Consider the following 26,912-nt stretch of genomic DNA (forward strand, 5'->3'; position numbering starts at 1 on the left):
GCTGTGTTATTTTCGAATAATCGTTGGTATTTGATTGTTGGTTTAATCTGGAATCATATTTGAGGTATTATAATAATTAAGATATTAAAAATTTGCAGTGACCATTTCATTTGACATGCTTTAATAACATTTTTTATCGGAATTATCAAAAAAAAAAAACTTGTAATGGATCACAGCAAGGTGATTTGACTTGACCGAAATAATTTGTTTATTTTAGATGATGAATCTGGATACATTGAGATGGAAACATTCATAATAGCGAACCAAACTGCTCGTATTTCAGTTAGAATATCAAAAAAAAAGATTTAACTTGACCAGGCGATGAGGGTATAAATCGTTTATTTTATTTATCCTGAGAGTTTCATCAGTTAACAAATAATTCAATTGTTTCCTTTTTGTAAAAATAAGTAATTTGCGGAGCTGAATTAAAACCCTGAAAACAATTTGTTTTGCGGGAAAATGAACAAGTGCACGATCCTGAGACACTGATTCAAGATAAATTAAATAATTCTATAAATTATTAGTTGCATATAGCAATCTTATTGTCTCTATTTACATTCATATCTTTGGACACCATGGGGGGGATCAATATATATTATCTTAAAAACCAATGCATGGATTAATTCATGAAAATCAAACCAATTCAATGCCAATGACGCCAATAATAACATGAAAAATAACATATATATATTTGATAAATATATAGAATTATTTCATAATCAGATTTTTTTTTTTTTTTCAATTTCAACATTTTCTGCCGAAGCCGTCATCAGGGACGGTTTCCACGGAGACGATGTTCAGTACCTTGAAAACGGTGGTTCCGACGCTGAACAGCAGAGTGATGAGGAAGAGGAAGATGAAGGTGAGAGCCGTGTTTCCCATGTGATCGACCTCCATCGAAGTGTCGCACGAGAAGTTGTTGTCGACGGGGTTGTCGACGTTCACGTCATCTGGACAGTAATGCTTTAGTTAATACCAAAGGCTTTTTAAAAATTTTAAAAAAAAAAATTAAAAATTTCAACGTTATCAGGTCTTTTTCCAGCTCACACGTCGGCAAATCTAATAAAAAGAGCCTTCAGTTGGTCAATCACAAATATAGATGTGAAAAATGTTCACAATAAATGAGATTTGACTTTAATTTAAAACTTTTTTGTAATGAATGTTGTGATTTAATATTTAAAGAGCATTAAACCTATAACACTGCAGGTGAACCCTGAGAAAAAAAATACCTTCTATGCGCAAGTGTTTGTAAATAAATAGTCAACGGATGGGTTTGGAATTTGTCTGGATAAACTGATTTTTTTATTTTTTTCATTATTTTGTTATGTTTAAGTTGCTTTATGTTGCACTCAACCAATAAAAAATGAAAAAAAAAAATAATAATTGTGATAATTTGTGAGGCGGGTATTTTCTCCACCCCAGGTGATAAAGTTACCTAACGGCTTAAAATATGATTTTCTTCGACCCCTGAGTTGCCGTTGAAAGACTCCAGTCTGGCTTTTACAAGATTTGACATCAATTGCCGTGGGTGCAAAACCCAGTAGAGGGAAACACACACACACACACACACACACACACACACAAAGACAAGTCACACAAATGCATCTTATGAGAATTAAGGATGACTAAATTGTCATCATAGACTGCAGAGATTTAGTAGTAAATGCACGACACACACAGACCATGAAGCACGAGGCTTGGAAAACAAATCTACAAGTGAGATACATCAACGAAGCGTTTCTTTCCTTTTTTTTTTTTTTATTTTGATTCTGCATTAAAAAGACACACACACATAGTCATATCACAAAACAGTAAACATTGAAACGAACAGGGACGCCAAACAACATCTACCGGGACTTGCACGTGTCGGGGATGAGCAAGTCGAGGTTGACTATGTTGGTTTGTTTCACTGATCTGGAGCCAATGGACCTGGAGATGGTTTTGACCGTATCGTTTAAAGTTTCGTGATAAACGACACAACTGTACATCAGGTCTTGCTTTTCCCAATGCTCGTAGCTGATCGACAGGTAGCTATAGACGGAATAGAATCCGTTTTTTTCTATGGCGCTCGTGGTGTTCGAAACGTAAGTGGAATCTGCCGGCTCGTCGTCGATGAGCCAAGACACCAGTATTTCCTCGGGGTAGAAGTCTTTCACATAGCAAGTCAGGGTGACCAAGTTCTTTCTAGAATTTTCTAGAGGCGGTAGCATGTAAACGTAAGGACGCTGTTCTGGGTTTACTGCAAGAACAAGATGCCGATTAGAGACGAGGAACCCAAACAAAAAAAAAAAAAAAAAAAAAAAAAAAGACAAACACAGGGGGGGACGTTTCCCGGAAAACAGACGGCGGTTTTCTTACCCAACTTGCGGGAATAGGTTTTCTTCATGCCGTCGTAGAGGTTGGGATGGTCGATGACGCAGACGCGTTCCAATCCGTTGTGCCATTCTTCGTACGTGATATCGAGCGAGAGGCTGAACGTGCCTTTCTGGCCGTTCGGACGCCTTTGGTACGCGGCCATGACGTTCCCTCGGTCGTCCTCCCAGGTGATGTTTTCCAGAGGGGGCCTGTTTACTTTGACTTCGCACACGACGCTTCCTTTTTTGTTTAAAAACAGGTCTTCCGACTTGGGCGGTATGATGGTTATTTGCACGTCCGGGTCGATACAAACCTCTGCCGGGCCAATTCATGAACATGCGTTAAGTAAAATTCAAGTGTATTATTCCAAACCAAAAAAAAAAAAAAAATCAATATACTCACGCGGTGAAACAGTTGAGGGTTTGATCGGTACGTTTATATCCCAAGTTTTCGGACCGCTTTCGCTCCGTCCGTGAAACTGGCATGCGAGTTTGTCATCCGGGGACAAGCCGGTGGCACTAACATTGAGGAAACTGGCGGCGTTGAACACCAATTTTCCATCCCCGCGCTTATTCGCCCCAAGCAAAACATCCTGCTTGTCTAGGACGACTTCTTTTCCGTTGTGAAGCCATTTAAACGAGTGCCGCTTTGGTGAAAACCCTTTGGCAAAGCAGGAAAGGAAGGAAATCTCGCTCTGCTCGTTATAGGAAGATAGCACTGTAAGATCTGGTCCCGAAGAACTGAATTCTGAAAAAGATATACAGAAAAATATGGATGCGGAAGCTAGGAATAATACAAATATATGCAGAAGCTTGTCACAATGTTCATCTATTTATGGGGTATCCTCATGCTTGGTACTCAAGTATGCAGAAAATGTCAAAATGGCTCCTATTTTCATGCTTACTTCTGCATATACATGCAAGCGGAGGCACGTCAAACGTAATAGGAATCACAGGATTTTAAGTAAATCAGAGGAAGAAGTGCAAATATTCTGCAGAGAAGGATGAAAGAAGGTTAATCAAGCCGCAAACTGATTTGATGTTAATGTCGGTAAGCGTCAGCCTTTTCATTTTCTCCTCGCCGTCCGGATTAAATATAGCATTGGGTTACGTTTCCTTGAAATTCGTGTTTCTTACTTCTAGAGAAGAAGAAAGGAAATTCATTGACGTCACAAACTCGAGAAATTCTACCTTTTAGCCAGATTTAGGATATTGTGGTACGACCCGCGTGCCACATAAAAAGTAGTTGAAAAAAAAAAAAAACATTTCCGTCACAATTGCACTGATAAAGAAAACTGACTCTTCAAAAAAAAAAAAAAAAAAATTTCAATTTCACGATTTGCAAATCTGGTTAAAAAAATTTTGAATTTGTATTTCTTGCAAGCGCACAATATTAGTAAGTATCTGAATAGGTTGCAGTTTGTTTAACTTGAAAAGATGACTTTGCAGAGTTGATACTTTATAATAGTTACTGTTTTTTCCTGATCATCATCATTATCGTAATTGGAAAAACTACTATTATAATTTATTATTATTGATAACTGAAGAATGGAAATTCCATGTATATTGCAATACATTAATATACAAAAAAAAAGAAAAATAGACTGTAAAAGTTTGTGATTTTTTTTTTTCTTGTGGACTTTTGTCTCATGATTTTTATTTCAATTTTGTTTTTTAGCATTCTCTGACGTGAATAGTCATAAATACATCTATATATATATATATAGGACATAAACATATAATGCATTCATATTGTAATAGTGTTAATGTATTTCACGTCTCAGAATATTAATATATCATGCAGTCATTAATTTCCAAAATTTCCTGTTCAAAGAAAAAAAGATCCATGCAAACAAATATTTAAAAAAAAATATTAGTAAATTAGCAACAAGATGAGTCTTACCTGGAGTGACTAATTTTGCAACACTTCCTTCCGAATGCGTGGCGGTGCAGGTGAAGTTTTCTTTGGCGTCCCACGCCGCTTTATCCACTTGGATGTGAGTGATTCCGGTATAAACGCTGCCGTCGAGTTTTGCGGGATACTGAACGAAGTCGGTCAGGGCCGTGCTTCCTTTGCTCCAGGAGAACGTCAGCGCCGAGGGAGTGAAGCCGGTGGCCATGCAGCCGATGGTGACCTTTGACCCCGTGTCGGAGGAACATGGCCGCAGAGGAAACACAACTGGAGGGGCCGGCGTGTCTGCAAGAGGACGAGCGTTAACGGCGGTTTGAAAACACCGGCGTGCAAAAAAAAAAAAGTAAAAAGCGGTTTTCACGACGGAGTGCGATTTTACAGAGTTTTGCTTGTTGCGTTTCGAGCACGGAGATAAATAATGACGATTAATAGGATATTGATTTGCCGAACACATTCAGGAAGAATAATTCTTAAATCTAGTTTAAGTTAAGTGTGCAAAACTCAGCAGAAACTTCGATTAAAAAAAAAAAAAAAAAAAAAACATAATAGGAGGTACCGAAAAACCGCAGACTGGTTTTATTAAAATAAAACTTAAGAAATGTACACGGATGGCAGTTAGACAAAGAAATAACCCGGGGTTTCATTAAAAATCGCAATAATTCTTCGCACTTTTTAAAGACCAAATTAAAAGATTCCAGCGAATCAATTTTTTCAAGGAGAATAATAATTTTTCTGTCGTCAACTTGTAAAGCGTCTTTTTCTGTCGTCAACTTGTAAAGCGTCTTTGTGTACCGTGAAAAGCGCTATACAAATCGTATGTATTATTATTTATTATTATTATTAATAAAAACCAAAATACTGATTCTACTTTTAATTCTATCATCGGGAAAAAGAGGTACGACATAAAAGTAGATTTTTTTATAGGTAAAGAACTTAACTTAAATATCCCTCGGCGTGTCCCGTAGTCATAAATAATATTTGCTATTATTTTACATTTAATTTAATGATCGGTAAAGAGAATAGCCGGAATTCTTACCTGATGTGACTGTTACTGCGGTGCCTTTTCCCCAGTAGTCAAATTCACCATAACACAGTAATGAATGTACTTTACTGCTGCTAAAAAAAAAAAAACCCCAGCGTACTAAACCCCACTATGTCCTGAAATATATTTAGGGAAATTTCACGAATGGTGCTCGCCGGGAGATTATATCAAGTTTACACCTAATAAAACATTTCAAAGGGAAACTTAAATTAAATATAATGAAGATTTCAACCAGTTTTACCTGATGTGACTGTTACTGCGGTGCCTTTTCCCCAGTAGTCAAAGCGATCACACAGTAATGAATGTACTTTAACGCTGCTTTAAAAAGTCTATCTATGAGCTGCAGTTGTTCAAGATAAACCCCGCTTTCTTACGAGATACATTTAATGAAATCCCATGTTAAATAACAGCATGAAGTTCGAATTTTGTCCAATCTTACCTGAGGTGACTGTTACTGTGGTGCCTTTTCCCCAGTAGTAAAAAGCATCGTAACACAGTAATGAATGTACTTTACTGCTGCTTTAAAAAGTCTGGCAGTCAATGACCCACATTATAAGATAAACCCCACTATCTAAGATACATTTAAAGAAATCGCATGTTAAATAACAGCGTGAAGCTCGAATTTTGTCCAATCTTACCTGAGGTGACGGTTACTGTGGTGCCTTTTCCCCAGTAGTCAAAACCATAAGAACACGGTAAAGAAAATACTTAACTGCCGCTCCAAAAAGTGGCAACTTACTTCTCCGATCTGCCCTTCCGTTTAATAAACTCCGCTATGTTCTGAAATATACCGTGAACTCAAGCGCTGGGAGAATACAAGGTTTGTTCTTTACAAAACTGTGGCGCCTGAGAATTTCGTAAAGAAAGTACTTCCCTGCGGCCAGAAAAAGTCCGGCAACATTTCCTAAACTAAAGTTCGTGCAATTTCTTGTTAATTAACAGCATAAGATTAGAATTTGGACCAGTCTTACCTGATGTTACGGTGACTGCGGTGCCTTTTCCCCAGTAGTCAAAAGCCCAGTAATCACAGTCATACCATGATTTCCCCCGTTAGACAAAAACTCTGGACGATACTATCCTAAACTGTCCCGAAGAAACGGCGGTACTTTTACGCTTTACGTTCAACCTGTCATGCAGTAGAATATATTCGACAAAGCAAACGCTTTGTCGCAAATATAATGATGCCATAATTGCGAAAAATAAAAGGACATACCTGAGGTGACGGTGACGGTAGTGCCTTTTCCCCAGTAGTCAAACGCGCCATAGTAATACACGGTGTGGCAAACTGCTCAACAGGTCTTTCCAAAACTTGCTTTGCAAGGTACTTTGACAGTTTACCTTTTAGCGACGGCGCGATTTTACGTTTTTTTTGCGCGTTTTGGATTGAGGGGTTTTTTTTGGATCCTCTCGGCGACCGTAAAAATCTCACAAATTTCTCAAAAGGATGAAAATAAATCGGATTACGGACCAAAAAAAAAAAAAAAGGAAAACATGGATGAACCTACCTCAGGGTAACAACAACAACTGTTAAAATCCGATTTTTTTTTTTTTGAGATAATGGATGAAAACAACAAATACGAGTTGATGAGTTTAACTTACCTGAAGTTACAGTGACGGTGGTTCCTTGACCCCAGTAGTCAAAGTAATCCACAATGATCGTCCGTAATCGCTTTCTAATACAAATTCCAAGTTGTCTGGAGAAGCATTTCCCAAAGCCTGGCTTATCAACCACGTCCCTAGAGATATTTATTTCCTCACATGTAACTTTGGCTCATAAAACCATGACTTCCCTTTTCCCCCCTAACGGCTATTTGGAACAATTTGTTGAACTCAAGGGGAGTTTATAGTTCACATCTTGAACTATGCTTTTTTTTTTTTTTCCCCTCGGTTCTATAACTCAAAGTTTTGATATTCTAGATGTGAAGCAAATAAAGAGTCGCACCAGTTTTGGAGTTTACGTCTTCCTCTGACAAGGGAGTTCACCCAAAGTGGAAAATAGTCATTTTCTGTTCACTGTAACCAAAAGCTTAGGCTTCTAGGTCACGGTGAATTTTTGTATAAATCTTCTTGTCTTGGCAACTGGACTTGAATTTCTTCACTTGAAGATGTTCCACCCATCTTCTAGCAGTTATATTTGGAAACTCCTCATAGGTCGTTAGAAGTGAAGAAGCCTCCTGGATGAGGGGTGAAATGTATTCAAGTGAAGAAATTCAAGTCCAGTAGCCAAGACAAGAAGATTTTAACAAGAACTTGGCCTATTTTCTTATTGTACCCCAGAACAGTCGGAGAAAAATGGTGACCTTTGTCAGGTCCCAGCTTGGAGAGGCAACGAAACCATGGAATTGGTATTTGTGACGGGATGGGCGAGAGGATACGGCTTGGTGATGGTGGATCAGGCAGAAAATGCAAAGTAGAGATTCCTGTCAAAGGTTTTATTACCAGAAACCCAGCTCATACGGTCACTGGATCCCAAAAACAAAACTTGCTAAGTCTCAGATATGAACAGAGGACAACTATGCAGCAAGGGCGAACACTCCGGACAAAAATCGAATACGGGACTCAAAAATCACTCGCCAAGTCTCCAATGAAAGCAGCAGACAAATAATAGCAAGGACAAACGTACAAGGCAAAATCCAAAACAAACCGCCTCCCCTCTACATACGACGAGACAGAACTCCATACAAGAGGCGGTGGGCACCATTACCACCTGGCCATGAAGTACCGTATTTTCACGACCATAAGGCGCAGTCTCAGTTATGGGTGCCATTATTGTATTTAATGCACACATAAGGCGCGCCTGATTATAAGGCGCGGGTTTTATATACAATCCACGCCCACAATTCCCCCTTAAATGTTCTCCTGGTGGCCTCTACTACGTCCGCCTTACAACAACAACAACAACACACAAGCATACAAGTCTGCGTATTTAAAAACAGAGCGGGAGCAAAACGGAGTTTGGTATTCACATTTTTTAACCGGTAATCGCCATCAATCAAACCCATGGAAGTCCTCATCCTCTGTTTCTGATCTGTACAGCTGCGCTAAATCTCCGTCAAACATGCCGGGTTCACTTTCTTTACTGTCAGTCACTTTCCGTGCCGCGGGGCTCCTCGGAAATGATGCCGGCTTTTGCTGAAGCTGGAACCACAGTGGCGGCAGACACGTTAGCCCGAGAGTCTACAATCCATTCGCTGCCTTCCACTCTTAGTGAAACCGTGATCTCCAAGAAGACTTTTCGTACCCCGTTGTGCGTATCGCCATCGTGCTGGTCCCCTTCTTCTCCACAGTGACTCACCAGGACGTCGAAAGAGAGTGGCACCTCATCCATGTTCGCGACGTGGCTGGGCTGGATGTGTTTGTCGGCGAGGTTTTCAGGGTTGTTAAAACAACGATGTTCTGCATAACACACATACCCGTTCTTTTATATACAATCAACGCCCACACTTCCCCCTTTAAAGTTCTCATGGTGTTCTCTACTATGTCCGCCTTACAACAACAACACAGGGCGCACTGCTCTATAGGGCGCGCCGCACATTTTGAAGAAAATCTAAGACCTTTATGTGCGCCTTATAGTCGTGAAAATACGGTACTAAAAAGGACATTTCATAAGGCTTAAGCTGCCACCAAGTGAAATGTAACCCCTGACAACGACGTATTAAGGGATGTGGCTTGATCAGGGCAGTGGCCATCATCCCCTCGCTGCGCAACATGTTGTACTGGCCCAATTGAGGCTAGAACATAACATATGCTCCGCTTTCCATGACAGCACCTTTTTGCCATTGAAGGTACCCATTAACACAAGGAACATTACGAAACCCTTGTCTGCACAGTTCTGCAGTCGCCACACGAAACAAGTTGTCTGCGTGCCGGTGAGTCCTCATATACGCGAAAGTGCCCACATAAGGGCTGCAAAGGTAAGGAGCATGTGTGGTCCGTCCAAAAAACTGTCACCATGTCCCAAAAACAAAACTTGCCAAGTCTCCAATAAGCAGAGAACAATATTGCAGTGAAGGTAAACACTCCAGACAAAGTCAAATACCGGACTCAAAAATAACTTGCCAAGTCTCGAATGAAAGAAGACCGCAAATGGAGGTAGCTTGATCAGGTCCGTCTCTGTCATCCCCATGACGCTACCAAGTTTGACTGGACCAATTATGGCGGGAACCAAATACATGTTCCCTTTTCCCAACAGCAGCCTTCCCGAAGGCTCAACAACAAGGGACGGCACTCAGACTGGCTACATTGCTCTTCTTAGATAAGCAAGCAGATTCAGATGACAGAACAAGTTTTTGGACGCATGACAACCAAACATTGCCAAGATCTATATCGATATTACCACCAAAATGGTTATTTAATTTGTGCGGCTCATCCCCAATAAGGGACACATCTTCAACAGGCTACGTTTTTTTTTTTTTTTTGGTACACAAGCAGATGCCAGGTTTTCTATCAATATTACCACCAAAATGGTAATTTAAAGTAATTGGTGCAGCTCATCCCCAACAAGGGACACATCCCCAACAGGCTACGTTTGTTTTGTTTAGGTACACAAGCAAATGCCAACTTCTTGGACCCTTGACAATCGAATATTCACCAGATCTTCATCATTAGTGTCGGATGAACTTTCCTCAAAAGTTTATGTTTACCTTAAAATAGCTAGCCAGAACCACAGCTGTTTCCGCCTCCGCCTCACTGCCGTGCCATTTCACACATCAGCTACCACAAGCTAGCTCTGGGGGGAACAAAAAAAAAGCCAGAAAGAAAAGTCACTGGAGAAAATGAGCTATTTGATGCACTGCTAATAATTCAGCTTTTCTCACTTGAAAAGCATATAGAAGTCTGTAATTTTAAAATCATATGTACTTTAACTGAGTGCCCGAATCAACAAAAATCCAGTAAATAATTTGCATTTTATTGCACGATCACCCACCGACCAGTAAGAATTGCAGCTCTCACAGACCTATTAGCTCACACTCAAACAGAACGGCCAAGACCAGAGAGCTGTAGAAGGATAAAATTGTAGACCTGCACAAGGTTGTGATGGGCTACAGGACAAAAGGCAAGCAGTTTGGTGAGAAGGCAACTACTGCTGGCGCATTAGAAAGTGAAAGAAGTTCAAGATGATGGTCAATGTGCTTCGGTCTGGGGCTCCATGGAAGAGCTCACCTCGCAAGGCATCAGTGATCGTGAGGAAGGTGAAGGAACAGCCCAGAACTACATGGCTGGACCTGGTCCATGACCTGAAGAGGGCTAGAGTCTCAAAGAAAAACATTAGTAACAACTACTAAGTAAGGTCCCCCTGCTTGAGCCAGCACATGTCCAGGCCCGTCTGAGGTTTGCCAGTGACCATCTGGATGATCCAGAGGAGGAATGGAAGAAGGTCATGTGGTCTGAGGAGACAAAAATAGAGCTTTTTGGACTCCAAGAACACCATCCGAACCATGAAGCGTGGAGGTGGGAACGGCGTTCTTTGGGAATGCTTTTCTGCACCGTATGCTTTTTTGCACTGTATTAAGGGGAGGATGGATGGGGCCATGTATCGCAAGATCTTGGCCAACAACCTCCTTCCCTCAGTAGGAGCCTTAAAGATGGCCGGGAAATACAGCCAAGGCAACTAAGGAGTAGCTCCGTAAGAGGCATCTCAAGCTTCCTGGAGTGGCCTAGCCAGTCTCCAGACCTGAACCCCAAAGAAAATCTTGCTGAAAGTCCAAACTGCCCAGCGACTGCCCCGTAACCTGAAGGATCTGGAGAAGATCTGCAAGGAGGAGTGGGCCAGAATCCCTGCTGCATCGGGTGCAAACCTGCTCAAGAACAACAGGAAACCTCTAATCTCCATTATTGCCAACAAGGGTTTCTCGACCAAATTTTTTTTTTTTTTTTCTGATGCATCAAATACATGTCATGCAATAAAAAGCAAAATTGTGTTTTTTTTGGATTTTTGTTTCAGATTCCACTCACAGCTGTAGAAAACCCATGATAAAAATTAAACCTCTATATGCTTTGTAAGTTGGAAATGCTTCAGCAGTGTATCAAATACTTCTTGTGAGATTTTGATGTTGACTTTATAATATTTTTTAGTGTGTCAGAACATAAACTCTACCTGATTTTTTTTTTTTTAATTAAAAAAAAAAAACACACACACACACATCACTCTCAGTGCGGCTTCTTTTGCTCTGTTTATCAGCCTTGGACTTCCAGGCTAAAATTCTTGTTCAGATAGAGGACAAGGAAGCACCTGCTGTGGTGAAGAGTGTTTCCTGTCTGTTACTCAAATGTTGATCTAAAAGGATGTTAATAATGACCTGGCTAGAGTTTCAGTATCAGGGTTTCACTTTTGGCATGTTGAATAGGTTTTAAAAAACATGCATTTGTCAAATTATTTAACAGCTTTAACACTGGAGGTCAAAATGTTTGAATAAACCCATGCCATCTTCAGGTTACACATCTAATCTAATATTATATTTACAAAGGGAGAGAGTTTATTTGATTAAAAATCCTAAGTTTCTTTTGAGGTGTAATTTAAAGAAAAATAAAATCAAAAATATTCAGTGAATATATTGAGATTGTATATTACAACAGAAGAAGTCTATAACACACACATATTCACACACTCATTAATATATACACACACATAGATATATTTATAACATATAAAGATATAATCACACACAAGATATAATCACACACACACTATATATACACACACACACGTGTATATATATATGTGTGTGTATGCACACACACACACACACACACACACACACACACACACACACACACACACACACACACACACACACACACACACACACACACACACACACACACACACACACACACACACACACACACACACACACACACACACACACACACACACACACACGACTCTAGCCCCACACAAAAATTAATGAAAACGCACACAATGTGTATATATATATATAAACACACATAGACATAGATAGATAACTTATAAAGATATTATCACACACACACTGAAATACTTTAACACTAGATTGTCTCAATATACTTTTCCCATTTTTTTAGGTTTATAAATTAAGTAAATTATCATTAACTTACTAGCAAGCAATTTTTGCTAGCATTTTTAATTATAAGCCGAATCTTTGTTAGAGTATGAAGATAAATTGTGGAAAGAATAAAAACATGATTATGAGATCATTCCGGACCACTATTTGAAAAACGTGGTCCTGAAGGATTTTGTATTGAGAGTTCTCACTGTGGTACCCAGTTATACACTGTGATTCAGCTCAGTACAAAAACAAATGCCTGACAATGACAGCATTTATCCAAAGACATTACTACCAATAAATATACTCATGAGAATCTCCATAAATGCTAAAATATTACTGCTGTGGATTAATTGAGTAGAATGCACTTCTACAAGTGTTTCAAATTTTTAATATATATTTAGGAACATTTTTTTTGTATGTGTTGTGATGTTGAACAACGTAAAATAACTATTACAGTCCCACAGCTGCAGGAACCCTTTTGCTATAAACAGGTTGATTTAACAGAATACTGTATTTAGGTGCTCGGAAGAGAAAAAGTTCAAGTAATATTATATAAATACTAACGTGAGTTTATATTATACATGCATGTATATAATGTAAAGATGAATTCAAAAAATGTAGAGTGTAAGCATATACACATATATACTGTATATATATATACACACACACACACACACACACACACGTGTATGTGTTTACATTATATACATATGCCTATATCTCACACACACACGTGTGTGTATGTATGTATACATACACACACGTGTTATTTTATCCCTGCATTTATGTGACAGACAGACAGAGAGGTTTTTGCAGCGGTGTGTGTCACTGTGCCACCCCATAGTACACAGTGTCATTTGCCCTTTCAAAAACCTCCCATCCCTCACACGGATATAGAAAACATTGTTTCACAGATTGTTGTTTTCAGAGACAAGAATATACACCAGTGTTATATAGTTAATCTATTTCTCTGAACTTTGAAATTATTGAGGTTTTTTTTTTTTTTTTTTTTAATTTCCTTGTTTTATAAATGACATTTTTCCAAACTCCCCTTCTGACACCAGCAACAGTTCCTACTGGGTTTCTTATTTTGGATTATAGAACTTTTAATTATCTATAATGAATGTCAATTCATGCCATCGTCATCATTTTTAATAGAAAAAGAAAAATCTGTCTCTCTATATGTGAAACATCCATTTTCAAGGCGACTATTACATTTGTCTGATTTGACTCTGACTTTTTAAAATGTCTGATTTTTAAAAGAGTCCATTTCTATTAAAGGAATTATTAAAAGTGCTTTTTTTTATATCCTTAAATGTTTTTTTCATTCAAATGTAAAACCAACTTGTAATATAAAGTGGAAATATCTATTCTATTCCTACGTGTTCTATCTGTTTGGAATTCAGTTGCAGAAAATGCTCCCCCAAAAAACTAGCAAATTGCAAAAAACGGATAAAATAAATGTTCGATAAACGTTCAGGATGTGATGAATGATGAAAGTGTTTCTCTTCTTCAAAATACTGATATCTATTTTTTAATAATTTCTAAATAATCCAGCTTTAAAATAGATTTTTTTTTAAATCCATGCCAGACACGTATTCTTTGGACTTTCTCCATTTTGGATCATTGCTTTTGATTGTATAACACACTGTGTTTGCACAAAATTAAAAAAAAAAAAAAAAAACAACATTGAACATAAAGAGCTGAATTCTGTGTAAACCATGCGATCAAAGATGTGATATCATATATATGTTAATATTTGATTTGAAGAAAAGCTATGTTTCACTGAACTCTATTGGTAAAATGTTTCAAATAAACTTTTCCAGTATATACATATATACACACACACACACACACACACACGTGTATGTGCTTACATTATATACATATGCTTATATCTCACACACACGTGTGTGTATATACACACACGCACGTGTATATGTATATATATATAAAATGAAAGAAATACCACACACAAACACATATATAGAGAGAGAAAGAGACCTCTATATAATATATATGAGAGAGACACACACATAAATATGTGCACACACACACACACACACACACACACACACACACACACACACACACACACAACACACACACACACACAACACACACAACACACACACACAACACACACACACACACACACACACTATCTGTTCAAATTGTTGCATTATGGTATCAATAAAATACAAGTAATATGTCTAAAGTATAACGTAATTACGATTGGAAAAAAAAAAAAAACGAAAAAAAAAATTCTAAATGATTAAACGATCGCCGAATCCTTAATATTTGGTAAAGGCGAAAGGAAGGAGGTTTTTCTGTTGCTCTGTATCACTGTGCCACCCACCCACCCAGTCACAGTGACTAAGTCTCCTACAAAAACTCCATCGTGGCTCGTCATTCTTCTGCAAATCGTTTCTGTTTTTTTCTTCCTCTTTAAAACTTATTTACATATGTTTTATTTTCGCTGGATGACAAAAGTGAAATTTGGAACGGATGAAGGTAAAAATGTTTCCAGGTACAGACATCCGCTCCTTTCATTTTATACCAAAAAGGACAAAAAAAAAAAAGGGAAAAAAATAGCTTTGGTAAATTATTGCGGAGTATGTTTTTACATTAGATGTCAAAAAAAATTAAATTTGGAGGGAAAAAAAAAACGCAACCCTTTAATATCTATTATTGCAGACATGAAGTCAGATTTTCACATGTTGCTTCTTTGAGCTCTAATGAAATTTAAGCTTTGGAATTTCAGCTCAGGAATTCATACTGATAAATATTGTATCTACATTTCATCCTTTTTCCTCTCCGTTTTGAACGGAGAGGAAAAAAAAAATTAAATCAAAAACTTAAATTAAATTACACACTGTGTAAATTACACACTGTTAAATTTAAAAAATTAAATTAATTTTTTTTTAATAACAAGATGACACTTGACTCTGACACGAACAACCAAATGACATCCAGGGATTATTTGTCATTGTTTTGATTTATGTCATTTCACCTTACTATTTCTCACAAAAACTGATTTTTCCCATTATCCAATAAAATCATGCTTTTTGTTCCATAGCTGCCATTAATGTCATAAGTCAGAAATGTTGACCAAAAAATTAAAAAAAAAAAAAAAAGAAAAATCCAGACTACAAGCTGTTCCCATCCCCCACAAAGTGAGGAAAGATACAAGGATAAAAATAAACGAAAAAAAAGTGACAGTAGCAATGACAAAATTAAAAAGATGTGAATGTTATTTCATCTTACTATGAGCAGAAATTCGGCGACCTCTTGTTCTTATATCACGGTGGAATATTTAGGAGCGACTGGATTTGTTGCACATCCCATCACAGCTCCACGCTGGAATTCACTGAGAGCGACGCGTTCTTTCACAAATGTTTTTAAAAATGTTTGATTTCACACACCTGTGAACGTGGACGTGATTGGAACACCTGATTCCCATTATTTGGAGAGATGAGTCAAGACTTTCAGCCATACAGTGGAGATGGATATATGACCTTAAACACTGAATCCTGAAATTCAATAAAATACAAAAAAAAAAAGGAATTTTCTGCATGAACTTCATGTTCGACGTCATTTGGTTGTTATGTCTTATGTGACATCCGTGCACAAATGCTGCAGTGCATGTGGGAATAAATGGGATTCCATGCTACACTTACATGCTTTTGAGCCATCAAACTCCTGTGTACACTTTAAATGGATGGATCTGCATAGATAGATAGATAGATAGATAGATAGATAGATAGATAGATAGATAGATAGATAGATAGATAGATAGATAGATAGATAGATAGATGTGAGGAAGTGAGGTTTTTGCAGCGGTGTGTGTCACTGTGCCACCCCATTGTATCACAGTGTCATTTGCCCTTTCAAAAACCTCCCATCCCTCACACGGATATAGAAAACATTGTTGTTTTCGGAGACAAGAATATACACGAGTGTTATATAGTTAATCTATTTCTCTGAACTTTGAAATTATTGAGCTGTTTTTTTTTTTCAATTTCCTTGTTTTATAAATGACATTTTTCCAAACTCACCTTCTGACACCAGCAACAGTTCCTACTGGGTTTCTTATTTTGGATTATAGAACTTTAAATTATCTATAATGAATGTCAATTCATGCCATCGTCATCATTTTTAATAGAAAAAGAAAAATCTGTCTCTCTGTATGTGAAACATCCATTTTCAAGGCGACTATTACATTTGTCTGATTTGACTCTGATTTTTTAAAATGTCTGATTTTTAAAAGAGTCCATTTCTATTAAAGGAATTATTAAAAGTGCTTTTTTTTCTCTTTTTTTTCTTTATCCTTAAATGTTTTTTTCATTCAAATGTAACACTTACTTGTAATATAAAGTGGAAATATCTATTCTATTCCTACGTGTTCTATCTGTTTGGAATTCAGTTGCAGAAAATGCTCCCCCAAAAAATAGCAAATTGCAAAAAACTGATAAAATACATGTTCGATAAACGTTCAGGATGTGAGGAATGATGAAAGTGTTTCTCTACTTCAAAATACTGATATCTATTCTTTAATCATTTCTAAATAATCCAGCTTTAAATAAATCATTTTTTTTAAATCATTGCCAGACACGTATTCTTTGGACTTTCTCCATTTTGGATCATTGCTTTTGATTGTATAACACACTGTGTTTGCACAAAATTGAAAAAAAAAAAATCAAAATTGAACATAAAGGGCTGAATTCTGTGTAAACCATGCGATCAAAGATGTGATATCATATATATGTTAATATTTGATTTGAAGAAAAACTATGTTTCACTGACCTCTATTGGTAAAATGTTTCAAACAAACTTTTCCAGGATATACATATATATATGTGTGTGTGTGTGTGTGTGTGTGTGTGTGTGTGTGTGTGTGTGTGTGTGTGTAGAATGAAGAAGTGCAGGAGTAAATACAGAGAAAGCAGTTAGCAAAGGATAAGTGTTTGTACAGGATCTCTGTGTGTGATATGAATTTCACAACTGCTGGACGAAGAGAGGAATATCGGACCTTATCGTCTGAGAATCAAAATTTGGGACGGTTCGGGAAGTTAAAGGATTTTCGAACGTTTCTACTTCAAGTAAAGGGTGAAATTGGACTCAGGTTTGGTCTGAGAGCTCCTCCTCTGGTGGATTAAGATGTTACAAGAGGGGTTTTTGTTCAGCTCTGCAGGTGGTTTGTGTTATTGTGGGTCACTGGCACAGTAATACACTGCACTGTCTGCAGGCTGCAGGTTCTGTCCTTTTAATGTTATTCTTGTGTTGGAAGAATCTATTTCAAAACTGAACTTGTTCTTGAAAGAATCTTTCCAGTGTGTGGAGCTTCCATCAGTCGTGACAATCCACTCCAGTCCTTTCCCTGCAGGTTGTCTGATCCAAGCTGTCCAGCCGACGCTGATAAGATAGGAGAGCTGACAGGTGATGGTCAGAGGTCGACCAGGCTGCACAGTCACAGAGGCTGGCTGTGTCAACTGTTCACCCTTGACACCTGTGGAGGAAACCATGTTGAATGTAGAAGGAATAAGAGTCAGTGTGCCGTGATGGTACTGTCAGTGTCTCTGCCTCAGTGATACTCACAGGATCCAGCAGTCAGCAGCAGCAGCAGCAGCAGCAGAGATACAGACAACATGGTGCTACTGAAGAGGTCCTGAGGGGAACTTCTCTTCTCCTGACTTTTTCAAGACGCCCCATGTTTATATCGGCCAGTAAGGAGGGACACTTTGCATACAAGCAAAACATGCTGGATGCAAACAAAGGAGCCAAAACTCGCACATGTATATAATAATTGGATGATTTCATGCATTAAATCCTTATCTTCACTGCTTTCATGAAGATCCATGCTGCAGTGGACACTTCAGATCCATGAGAGATCATCTTCTTCAACAATAACTCATGGAAAGACCAGTCAAACACTGGATTTAAGGATCAAATTCTGAATCAACACTTTCCTCATGGTTTCCTTTCACTCACTTATCAATAAGATCAATAAATAGTGTTTAAAAAGGCTGCTGTGTGGATGTCCAGTAAGAAAGCGCCTTTTCTGCTTTTCCTGAATTCTTTTCTCAACTTCTGACCATCAAACATGAGCGGTCGGCCGCTCGCATTCAAAGTCAAATCGCCCTAAAAACATTGGGGATGTCCAGGATAGATTTGGCTTTGAATGAACAGCAAAGACTCAACATCAGCATCCACGATGCTAAGCTAAAGGAAAACCGCTTAGCGCTGCTCAGCGGCGCATGGACTTCATTTATAAGTAAAGGTAAGAGTTATTACGTTTTTTTTTATGTGCTTTTTTCCTATGCGACAGTTTGTATATGTAAAGAATGTTGATATGATATTTTAAACAAAACACGTTATCTGCTGCCAATAAAATGGTGAATAAGCTACTCTGTCGGGTTCATATGTTTGTAAATCTGACTGATGACGTCAGCGCCTCACCAGCCATTTCATACATACATACACACAGATTTAACTACACTTCTATATACATACAAACATACAAATGTACGAAAATACATACATACAAACATAGAAACGTACTTATACACATACATACACAAACATACATACACGCATACATGCATATATACATGTATACATACACACATACATAAATACACAAATACATAAATATACATACATCATACTTACATTTCCACATAAGAACATATTTACATATATTTCTACATACATAAACATATACCTTTTTACTTACATACATACATGCATACATACTTACAAACTTACTTAGACACATAAATACATACCTTAATACATATATATACATGTACATACCCTATACATACAAAATTATAATTATGAATCCACTTGTGCACATATTTACATTTCTACACATTCAAAAATATTTACAAACATTTATAAATAACATGCATATATATATATATATACATATATATATATGTATATATATATATATATATACGCATACATGTACACATTCATATATGTACATATGCACCTACATACATTCATACATACTTACGACCCATACATACTTATGCACATACTTACATACATAAATACATACATTCATACATAAATATATAAGTATTTATACATCTACTTACATTTATACATACATATTGAACTACAGTTCTATATACATACAAACATACATAGGCATTTCAATACATACATACATACAAATGTACTTATACACACACACAGACACACAAACACACATACATACATACATACATACATACATACACGCATACACTTATACATATACATACACATATACCTCGATATACCTGTATACATACATATAGGTAATTATGAAACTACTTATGCTTATATTTACATTTCTACACACATTCAAACATATTTACAAACATTTCTACATACATACATGCATACATATATACACTCGTGAAAACACATATACATACTTATGCATGTACTTACATTCATACACACAAACGTACTTATACATATACATACACACACACACATAAAAACACAGATACACACATATGTACTTACATATACTAAGACATACACACATACATACATAAATGCATATATATATACATACATGTACACATTCATATATGTACAAATGCACCTACATATATTCATACATACATACTTATGCACATACTTACATACAAACATACTTATACTCATCCACACACATACATACATACATACATAGATGCACATATGCATACATACGTATACAAAGAAATACAATGACATATACATAACTACACATATATACACACATATAAATGTATATTTATGTATGTATGTTTATTTGTTTTTGTCTATGTTTGTATGTATGTATGTGTGTATGCATGTACTGAACCTCACCGCACGTCACTGACAGGAAGGGTCAGACCAGGATGTTCTTCCTTGGGAGACTGAGGTCGTTTGACATCTGTAGCTCCTCAACACTTCTACCAGTCTATGGTCCGGCCCGCACACATCCTGCTTATTTTCATTTCTTTATTTTATTCATTGCTATTTATTTTTGTCACTCTAATTATATTGTTTAGTTCTGGTTGTGTATTTTTCAGCCTCTTTTTTCCTTGATGTTGCCCATTGTTATCCTTGATGTTGTCGCTGTTGTTGTCTGATGTCTATTTACTCGGCCATGTCTTGCTATCTTCAGTCTTTCTATCTATATTCCTATTTTTCTCCTTTTTGTTGACATTATGACTGTTACGCTGCTGTGATAAAAAGGGATGTCCCCTATGGGGATCGATAAAGTTTCTTATCCTTCACCAAAAGAGTGAAGTAAGACTCAGCAGTGGTCTGAGAGCTCCTCCTCTGGTGGATTAAGATATTACAAGAGGGGTTTTTGTTCAGCTCTGCAGGTGGTTTGTGTTATTGTGGGTCTTTAGCACAGTAATACACTGCACTGTCTGCAGGCTGCAGGTTCTGTCCTTTTAAAGTCACAATGTTTCTGGAAGAATCGACTTCAATATTGAACTGGTTCTTCAATGAATCTTTCCAGTATGTTGTTTGTCCACGACGACCACTGACAATCCACTCCAGTCCTTTCCCTGCAGGTTGTCTGATCCAAGCTGTGTAGTAGCTGCTAACAGGATAGGTGACCTGACAGGTGATGGTCAGAGGTCGACCAGGCTGCACAGTCACAGAGGCTGGCTGTGTCAACTGGTAACCCTTGACACCTGTGGAGGAAACCATGTTGAATGTAGAAGGAATAAGAGTCAGTGTGCCGTGATGGTACTGTCAGTGTCTCTGCCTCAGTGATACTCACAGGATCCAGCAGTCAGCAGCAGCAGCAGCAGCAGCAGAGATACAGACAACATGGTGCTACTGAAGAGGACCTGAGGGGAACTTCTCTTCTCCTGACTTTTTCAGGACGCCCCATGTTTATATCGGCCAGTAAGGAGGGACACTTTGCATACAAACAAAACATGCTGGATCCAAACAAAGCAGCCAAAACTCGCACATGTATATAATAATTAGATGATTTCATGCATTAAATCATTATCTTCACTGCTTTCATGAAGATCCATGCTGCAGTGGACACTTCAGATCCATAGAACTCCAGATCTACCTAGCTCCAGATAGATAGATAGCATTCATTTTGTTTTATATTTTCCCTGCATTTATGTAATTTACTTATACAGTTGCTAGCATTTTTCATTATAAGCCGAATCTTTGTTAGGGTATGAAGATAAATTGTGGAAAGGATGAGAACATGATTATGAGATCATTCCGAACCACTATTTGAAAAACGTGGTCCTGAAGGATTTTGTATTGAGAGTTCTCACTGTGGTACCCAGTTATACACTGTGATTCAGCTCAGTACAAAAACAAATGCCTGACAATGACAGCATTTATCCAAACACATTACTACCAATAAATATACTCATTAGAATCTCCATAAATGCTAAAATATTACTGCTGTGCATTAATTGAGTAGAATGCACTTCTACAAGTGTTTCAAATTTTTAATATATATTTAGTAACATTTTTTTTTGTATGTGTTGTGATGTTGAACAACGTAAAATAACTCTTAACAGTCCCACATCTGCAGGAACCCTTTTGCTATAAACAGGTTGATTTAACAGAATACTGTATTTAGGTGCTCGGATGAGAAAAAGTTGAAGTAATATTATATAAATACAAACGTGAATTTATATTATACATGCATGTATATAATGTAATGATGAATTTAAAAAATGTAGTGTGTAAGCATATACACATATATACTGTATATATACACACACATGTGTATGTGCTTACATAATATACATATGCTTATATCTCACATACACGTGTGTGTATATACACACACGCACGTGTGTGTGTGTATATATATATAAAAAATGAAAGAAATACCACACACACACAAACATATATAGAGAGAGAGAAAGAGACATCTATATAACATATATCTATGAGAGAGAGACACACAAATATGTGTGTTTGCGCACACACACACACACAGTCACAGACTGATTGAACACCCAGTATCTGTTCAAATTGTTGCATTATGGTATCAATAAAATACAAGTGACATGTCTAAAGTATAACGTAATTACGATTGGAAAAAAAAAAAAAAGAAAAAAAAATCTAAATGATTAAACCATCGCTGAATCCTTAATATTTGGTAAAGGCGAAAGGAAGGAGGTTTTTCTGTTGCTCTGTATCACTGTGCCACCCACCAGCCAGTCACAGTGACAAAGTCTCCTACAAAAACTCCATCGTGGCTCGTCATTCTTCTGCAAATCGTTTCGGTTTTTTCTTCCTCTTTAAAACTTATTTACATATGTTTTATTTTCGCTAGATGACAAAAGTGAAATTTGGAACGGATGAAGGTAAAATGTTTCCAGGTACAGACATCCGCTCCTTTCATTTTATACCAAAAAGGACAAAAAAAAAGGGAAAAAAATAGCTTTGGTAAATTATTGCGGAGTATGTTTTTACATTAGATGTCAAAAAAAAATTAAATTTGGAGGAAAAAAAAAAACACAACCCTTTAATATCTATTATTGCAGACATGAAGTCAGATTTTCACATGTTGCTTCTTTGAGCTCTAATAAAGTTTAAGCTTTGGAATTTCAGCTCAGGAATTCATACTGATAAATATTGTATCTACATTTCATCCTTTTTCCTCTCCGTTCAAAACGGTGTTGTTTTTGACAAATTCCTCTTAATGTTCAAATACAGTGATGCACATCCTGTTTTCTGATATAAATTAAAATATATATATATCATTTTTTTTTTTTTTTATAACAAGATGATACTTGACTCTGACACGAACAACCAAATGACATCCAGGGATTATTTGTCATTGTTTTGATTTATGTCATTTCACCTTACTATTTCTCACAAAAACTGATTTTTCCCATTATCCAATAAAATCATGCTTTTTGTTCCATAGCTGCCATTAATGTCATAAGTCAGAAATGTTGACCAAAAAAATTTAAAAAAAAAAAAAGAAAAATCCAGACTACAAGCTGTTCCCATCCCCCACAAAGTGAGGAAAGATACAAGGATAAAAATAAACGAAAAAAAAGTGACAGTAGCAATGACAAAATTAAAAAGATGCGAATGTTATTTCATCTTACAATGAGCAGAAATTCGGCGACCTCTTGTTCTTATATCACGGTGGAATATTTTCGAGCGACTGGATTTGTTGCACATCCCATCACAGCTCCACGCTGGAATTCACTGAGAGCGACCCGTTCTTTCACAAACGTTTTTAAAAATGTTTGATTTCACACACCTGTGAACGTGGACGTGATTGGAACACCTGATTCCCATTATTTGGAGAGATGAGTCAAGACTTTCAGCCATACAGTGGAGATGGATATATGACCTAAAACACTGAATCCTGAAATTCAATAAAATACAAAAAAAAAAGGAATTTTCTGCATGAACTTCATGTTCGATGTCATTTGGTTGTTATGTCTTATGTGACATCCGTGCACAAATGCTGCAGTGCATGTGGGAATAAATGGGATTCAATGCTACACTTACATGCTTTTGAGCCATCAAACTCCTGTGTACACTTTAAATGGATGGATCTGCATAGATAGATAGATAGATAGATAGATAGATAGATAGATAGATAGATAGATAGATAGATAGATAGATAGATAGATAGATAGATAGATAGATAGATAGATAGATAGATAGATAGATAGATAGATAGATAGATAGATACAAGAATATACATAGAAACAAGAATATACACGAGTGTTATATAGTTAATCTATTTCTCTGAACTTTGAAATTATTGAGCTGTTTTTTTTTTTTTTTTGTTTGTTTGTTTTTTTTAATTTCCTTGTTTTATAAATGACATTTTTCCAAACTCCCCTTCTGACACCAGCAACAGTTCCTACTGGGTTTCTTATTTTGGATTATAGAACTTTAAATTATCTATAATGAATGTCAATTCATGCCATCGTCATCATTTTTAATAGAAAAAGAAAAATCTGTCTCTCTATATGTGAAACATCCATTTTCAAGGCGACTATTACATTTGTCTGATTTGACTGACTTTTTAAAATGTTTTATTTTTAAAGGAGTCCATTTCTATTAAAGGAATAATTAAAAGTGCTTTTCTTTATCCTTAAATGTTTTTTTCATTCAAATGTAACACTTACTTGTAATATAAAGTGGAAATATCTATTCTATTCCTACGTGTTCTATCTGTTTGGAATTCAGTTGCAGAAAATGCTCCCCCAAAAAATAGCAAATTGCAAAAACGGATAAAATACATGTTCGATAAACGTTCAGGATGTGAGGAATGATGAAAGTGTTTCTCTACTTTAAAATACTGATATCTATTTTTTAATCATTTCTAAATAATCCAGCTTTAAATAGATCATTTTTTTCAAATCAATGCCAGACACGTATTCTTTGGACTTTCTCCATTTTGGATCATTGCTTTTGATTGTATAACACACTGTGTTTGCACAAAATTGAAAAAAAAAAATCAAAATTGAACATATTGAATTGAACATACTGAATTCTGTGTAAACCATGCGATCAAAGATGTGATATCATATATATGTTAATATTTGATTTGAAGAAAAGCTATGTTTCACTGACCTCTATTGGTAAAATGTTTCAAATAAACTTTTCCAGGATATACATATATATATATGTGTGTGTGTGTGTGTGTGTGTAGAATGAAGAAGTGCAGGAGTAAATACAGAGAAAGCAGTTAGCAAAGGATAAGTGTTTGTACAGGATCTCTGTGTGTGATATGAATTTCACAACTGCTGGACAAAGAGAGGAATATCGGACCTTATCGTCTGAGAATCAAAATTTGGGACGGTTTGGGAAGTTAAAGGATTTTCGAACGTTTCTACTTCAAGTAAAGGGTGAAATTGGACTCAGGTTTGGTCTGAGAGCTCCTCCTCTGGTGGATTAAGATGTTACAAGAGGGGTTTTTGTTCAGCTCTGCAGGTGGTTTGTGTTATTGTGGGTGTTTAGCACAGTAATACACTGCACTGTCTGCAGGCTGCATATTCTGTCCTTTTAAAGTCACAATGTTTCTGGAAGAATCTAATTCAATATTGAACTGGTTCTTCAAAGAATCTCTCCAGTATGTGGTGTGCCCAATACGACCACTGACAATATACTCCAGTCCTTTCCCTGCAGGTTGTCTGATCCAAGCTGTGTGGTGGCTGCTTACAGAATAGGAGGGCTGACAGGTGATGGTCAGAGGTCGACCAGACTGCACAGTCACAGAGGCTGGCTGTGTCAACTGTTCACCCTTGACACCTGTGGAGGAAACCATGTTGAATGTAGAAGGAATAAGAGTCAGTGTGCCGTGATGGTACTGTCAGTGTCTCTGCCTCAGTGATACTCACAGGATCCAGCAGTCAGCAGCAGCAGCAGCAGCAGAGATACAGACAACATGGTGCTACTGAAGAGGACCTGAGGGGAACTTCTCTTCTCCTGACTTTTTCAAGACGCCCCATGTTTATATCGGCCAGTAAGGAGGGACACTTTGCATACAAACAAAACATGCTGACTATAAACAAAGGAGTCAAAAAGAGCACTTACTACAAATATAATATGGGTTTGGACCAGGACTGGATTTGGAGGAAGAGCAGTTAATGTGTTCAAGATAAAGAGAAACCACACACCTATAGTTAGTTTGAATGCCAGATTGTTTATCCAAAGAATTTAAATAGGTGGAAAAAGTAATTACAATTGGGTACCATGTAGACATTTACAAAGCTAACATTAACTACACAAAACCAAATGAATAGACATATAAATGAGTCTCACTTTCAACCCCTGGTTCCCTTAAAGAAACAAATGATTTTTTTTCTTCCATTGATTTAAACCAGGGGTGTCAAACTCATTTCTCACATACGGCCAAGGTAGATGTCAAGTGGGCCAGACCGTTAAAATGATGGCATACTCAGCAATAAATAACCAAAATATCATGTCCTTCCTCTGTTTTGGTGTAAAGAAGTACAAGAACATTCGGAAAATCTTGGAATTTCATGAACAATCCCTTTACAAAACATTTCATGAAACACCTCATATTTCCTTCGACAAAAGTGAAATTTACTTCTATCATTCACATGTTTGCATTGCAATCATGTGATCCCACTGATCGTACAAAGGCACAAAACTTTAACAAGTAATTGGTATTGAAAACTATAGTAATGCACTTTAAGATTAAATGAGACTTATAAAGAAAGGGTTTTTTAAACTATTTACACATGTGCATATAAAATCTGAATTGAATCCCTGCCTTCACCTTACAAACTAAAAAGAGTGCTATTAAATGAGTAAGGAAGAAAGTATTTACCTGTCCTGTAAATGTGTAAACTCCATACATGAAACATGCAAACACATACAATACATACTGAAAATGCATGGAGTTGCATGAACAGTAGAATTCCAACATACTAGTTTGTAGTGAAGCTGGTGACTTAACTTTAAATTGCACATATTCGCTAGCAATTAGCTAGCTGGCTTTTACCGCTGCTTCTCTGATTTCTCTGCTTTGGGTGAAAGTGGACGCTGTTTCCTCAGACCTGCCAGTTATTGGTTGATCTTATCTCTTCTGTTTCTTTGCA

General features: G+C 36.9%; 1 protein-coding gene across 1 annotated transcript in view; it reads right to left on the reverse strand.

Moving 5' to 3' along the window:
- The window catches only part of LOC147230081 (uncharacterized), a 44,138-nt gene that overhangs the window by 8,087 nt on the left and 9,139 nt on the right, over positions 1 to 26,912 (reverse strand). The window contains exons 3-9 of the mRNA XM_086154387.1: positions 6,522 to 6,583; positions 4,258 to 4,551; positions 2,758 to 3,102; positions 2,359 to 2,670; positions 1,852 to 2,239; positions 1,050 to 1,059; positions 805 to 963 (exon numbers count right to left, since the gene is read on the reverse strand). Coding sequence (XP_086010513.1) covers positions 805 to 963; positions 1,050 to 1,059; positions 1,852 to 2,239; positions 2,359 to 2,670; positions 2,758 to 3,102; positions 4,258 to 4,551; positions 6,522 to 6,583 — 1,570 coding nt within the window. The remainder of the gene's footprint in view (positions 1 to 804; positions 964 to 1,049; positions 1,060 to 1,851; positions 2,240 to 2,358; positions 2,671 to 2,757; positions 3,103 to 4,257; positions 4,552 to 6,521; positions 6,584 to 26,912) is intronic.

This window comes from Fistularia commersonii, chromosome 10 (assembly GCF_037954325.1).
Source record: "Fistularia commersonii isolate RoL2024-O1a breed Wild chromosome 10, RoL_Fcom_v1.0, whole genome shotgun sequence".
Classification (NCBI taxonomy): Eukaryota; Metazoa; Chordata; class Actinopteri; order Syngnathiformes; family Fistulariidae; genus Fistularia; species Fistularia commersonii.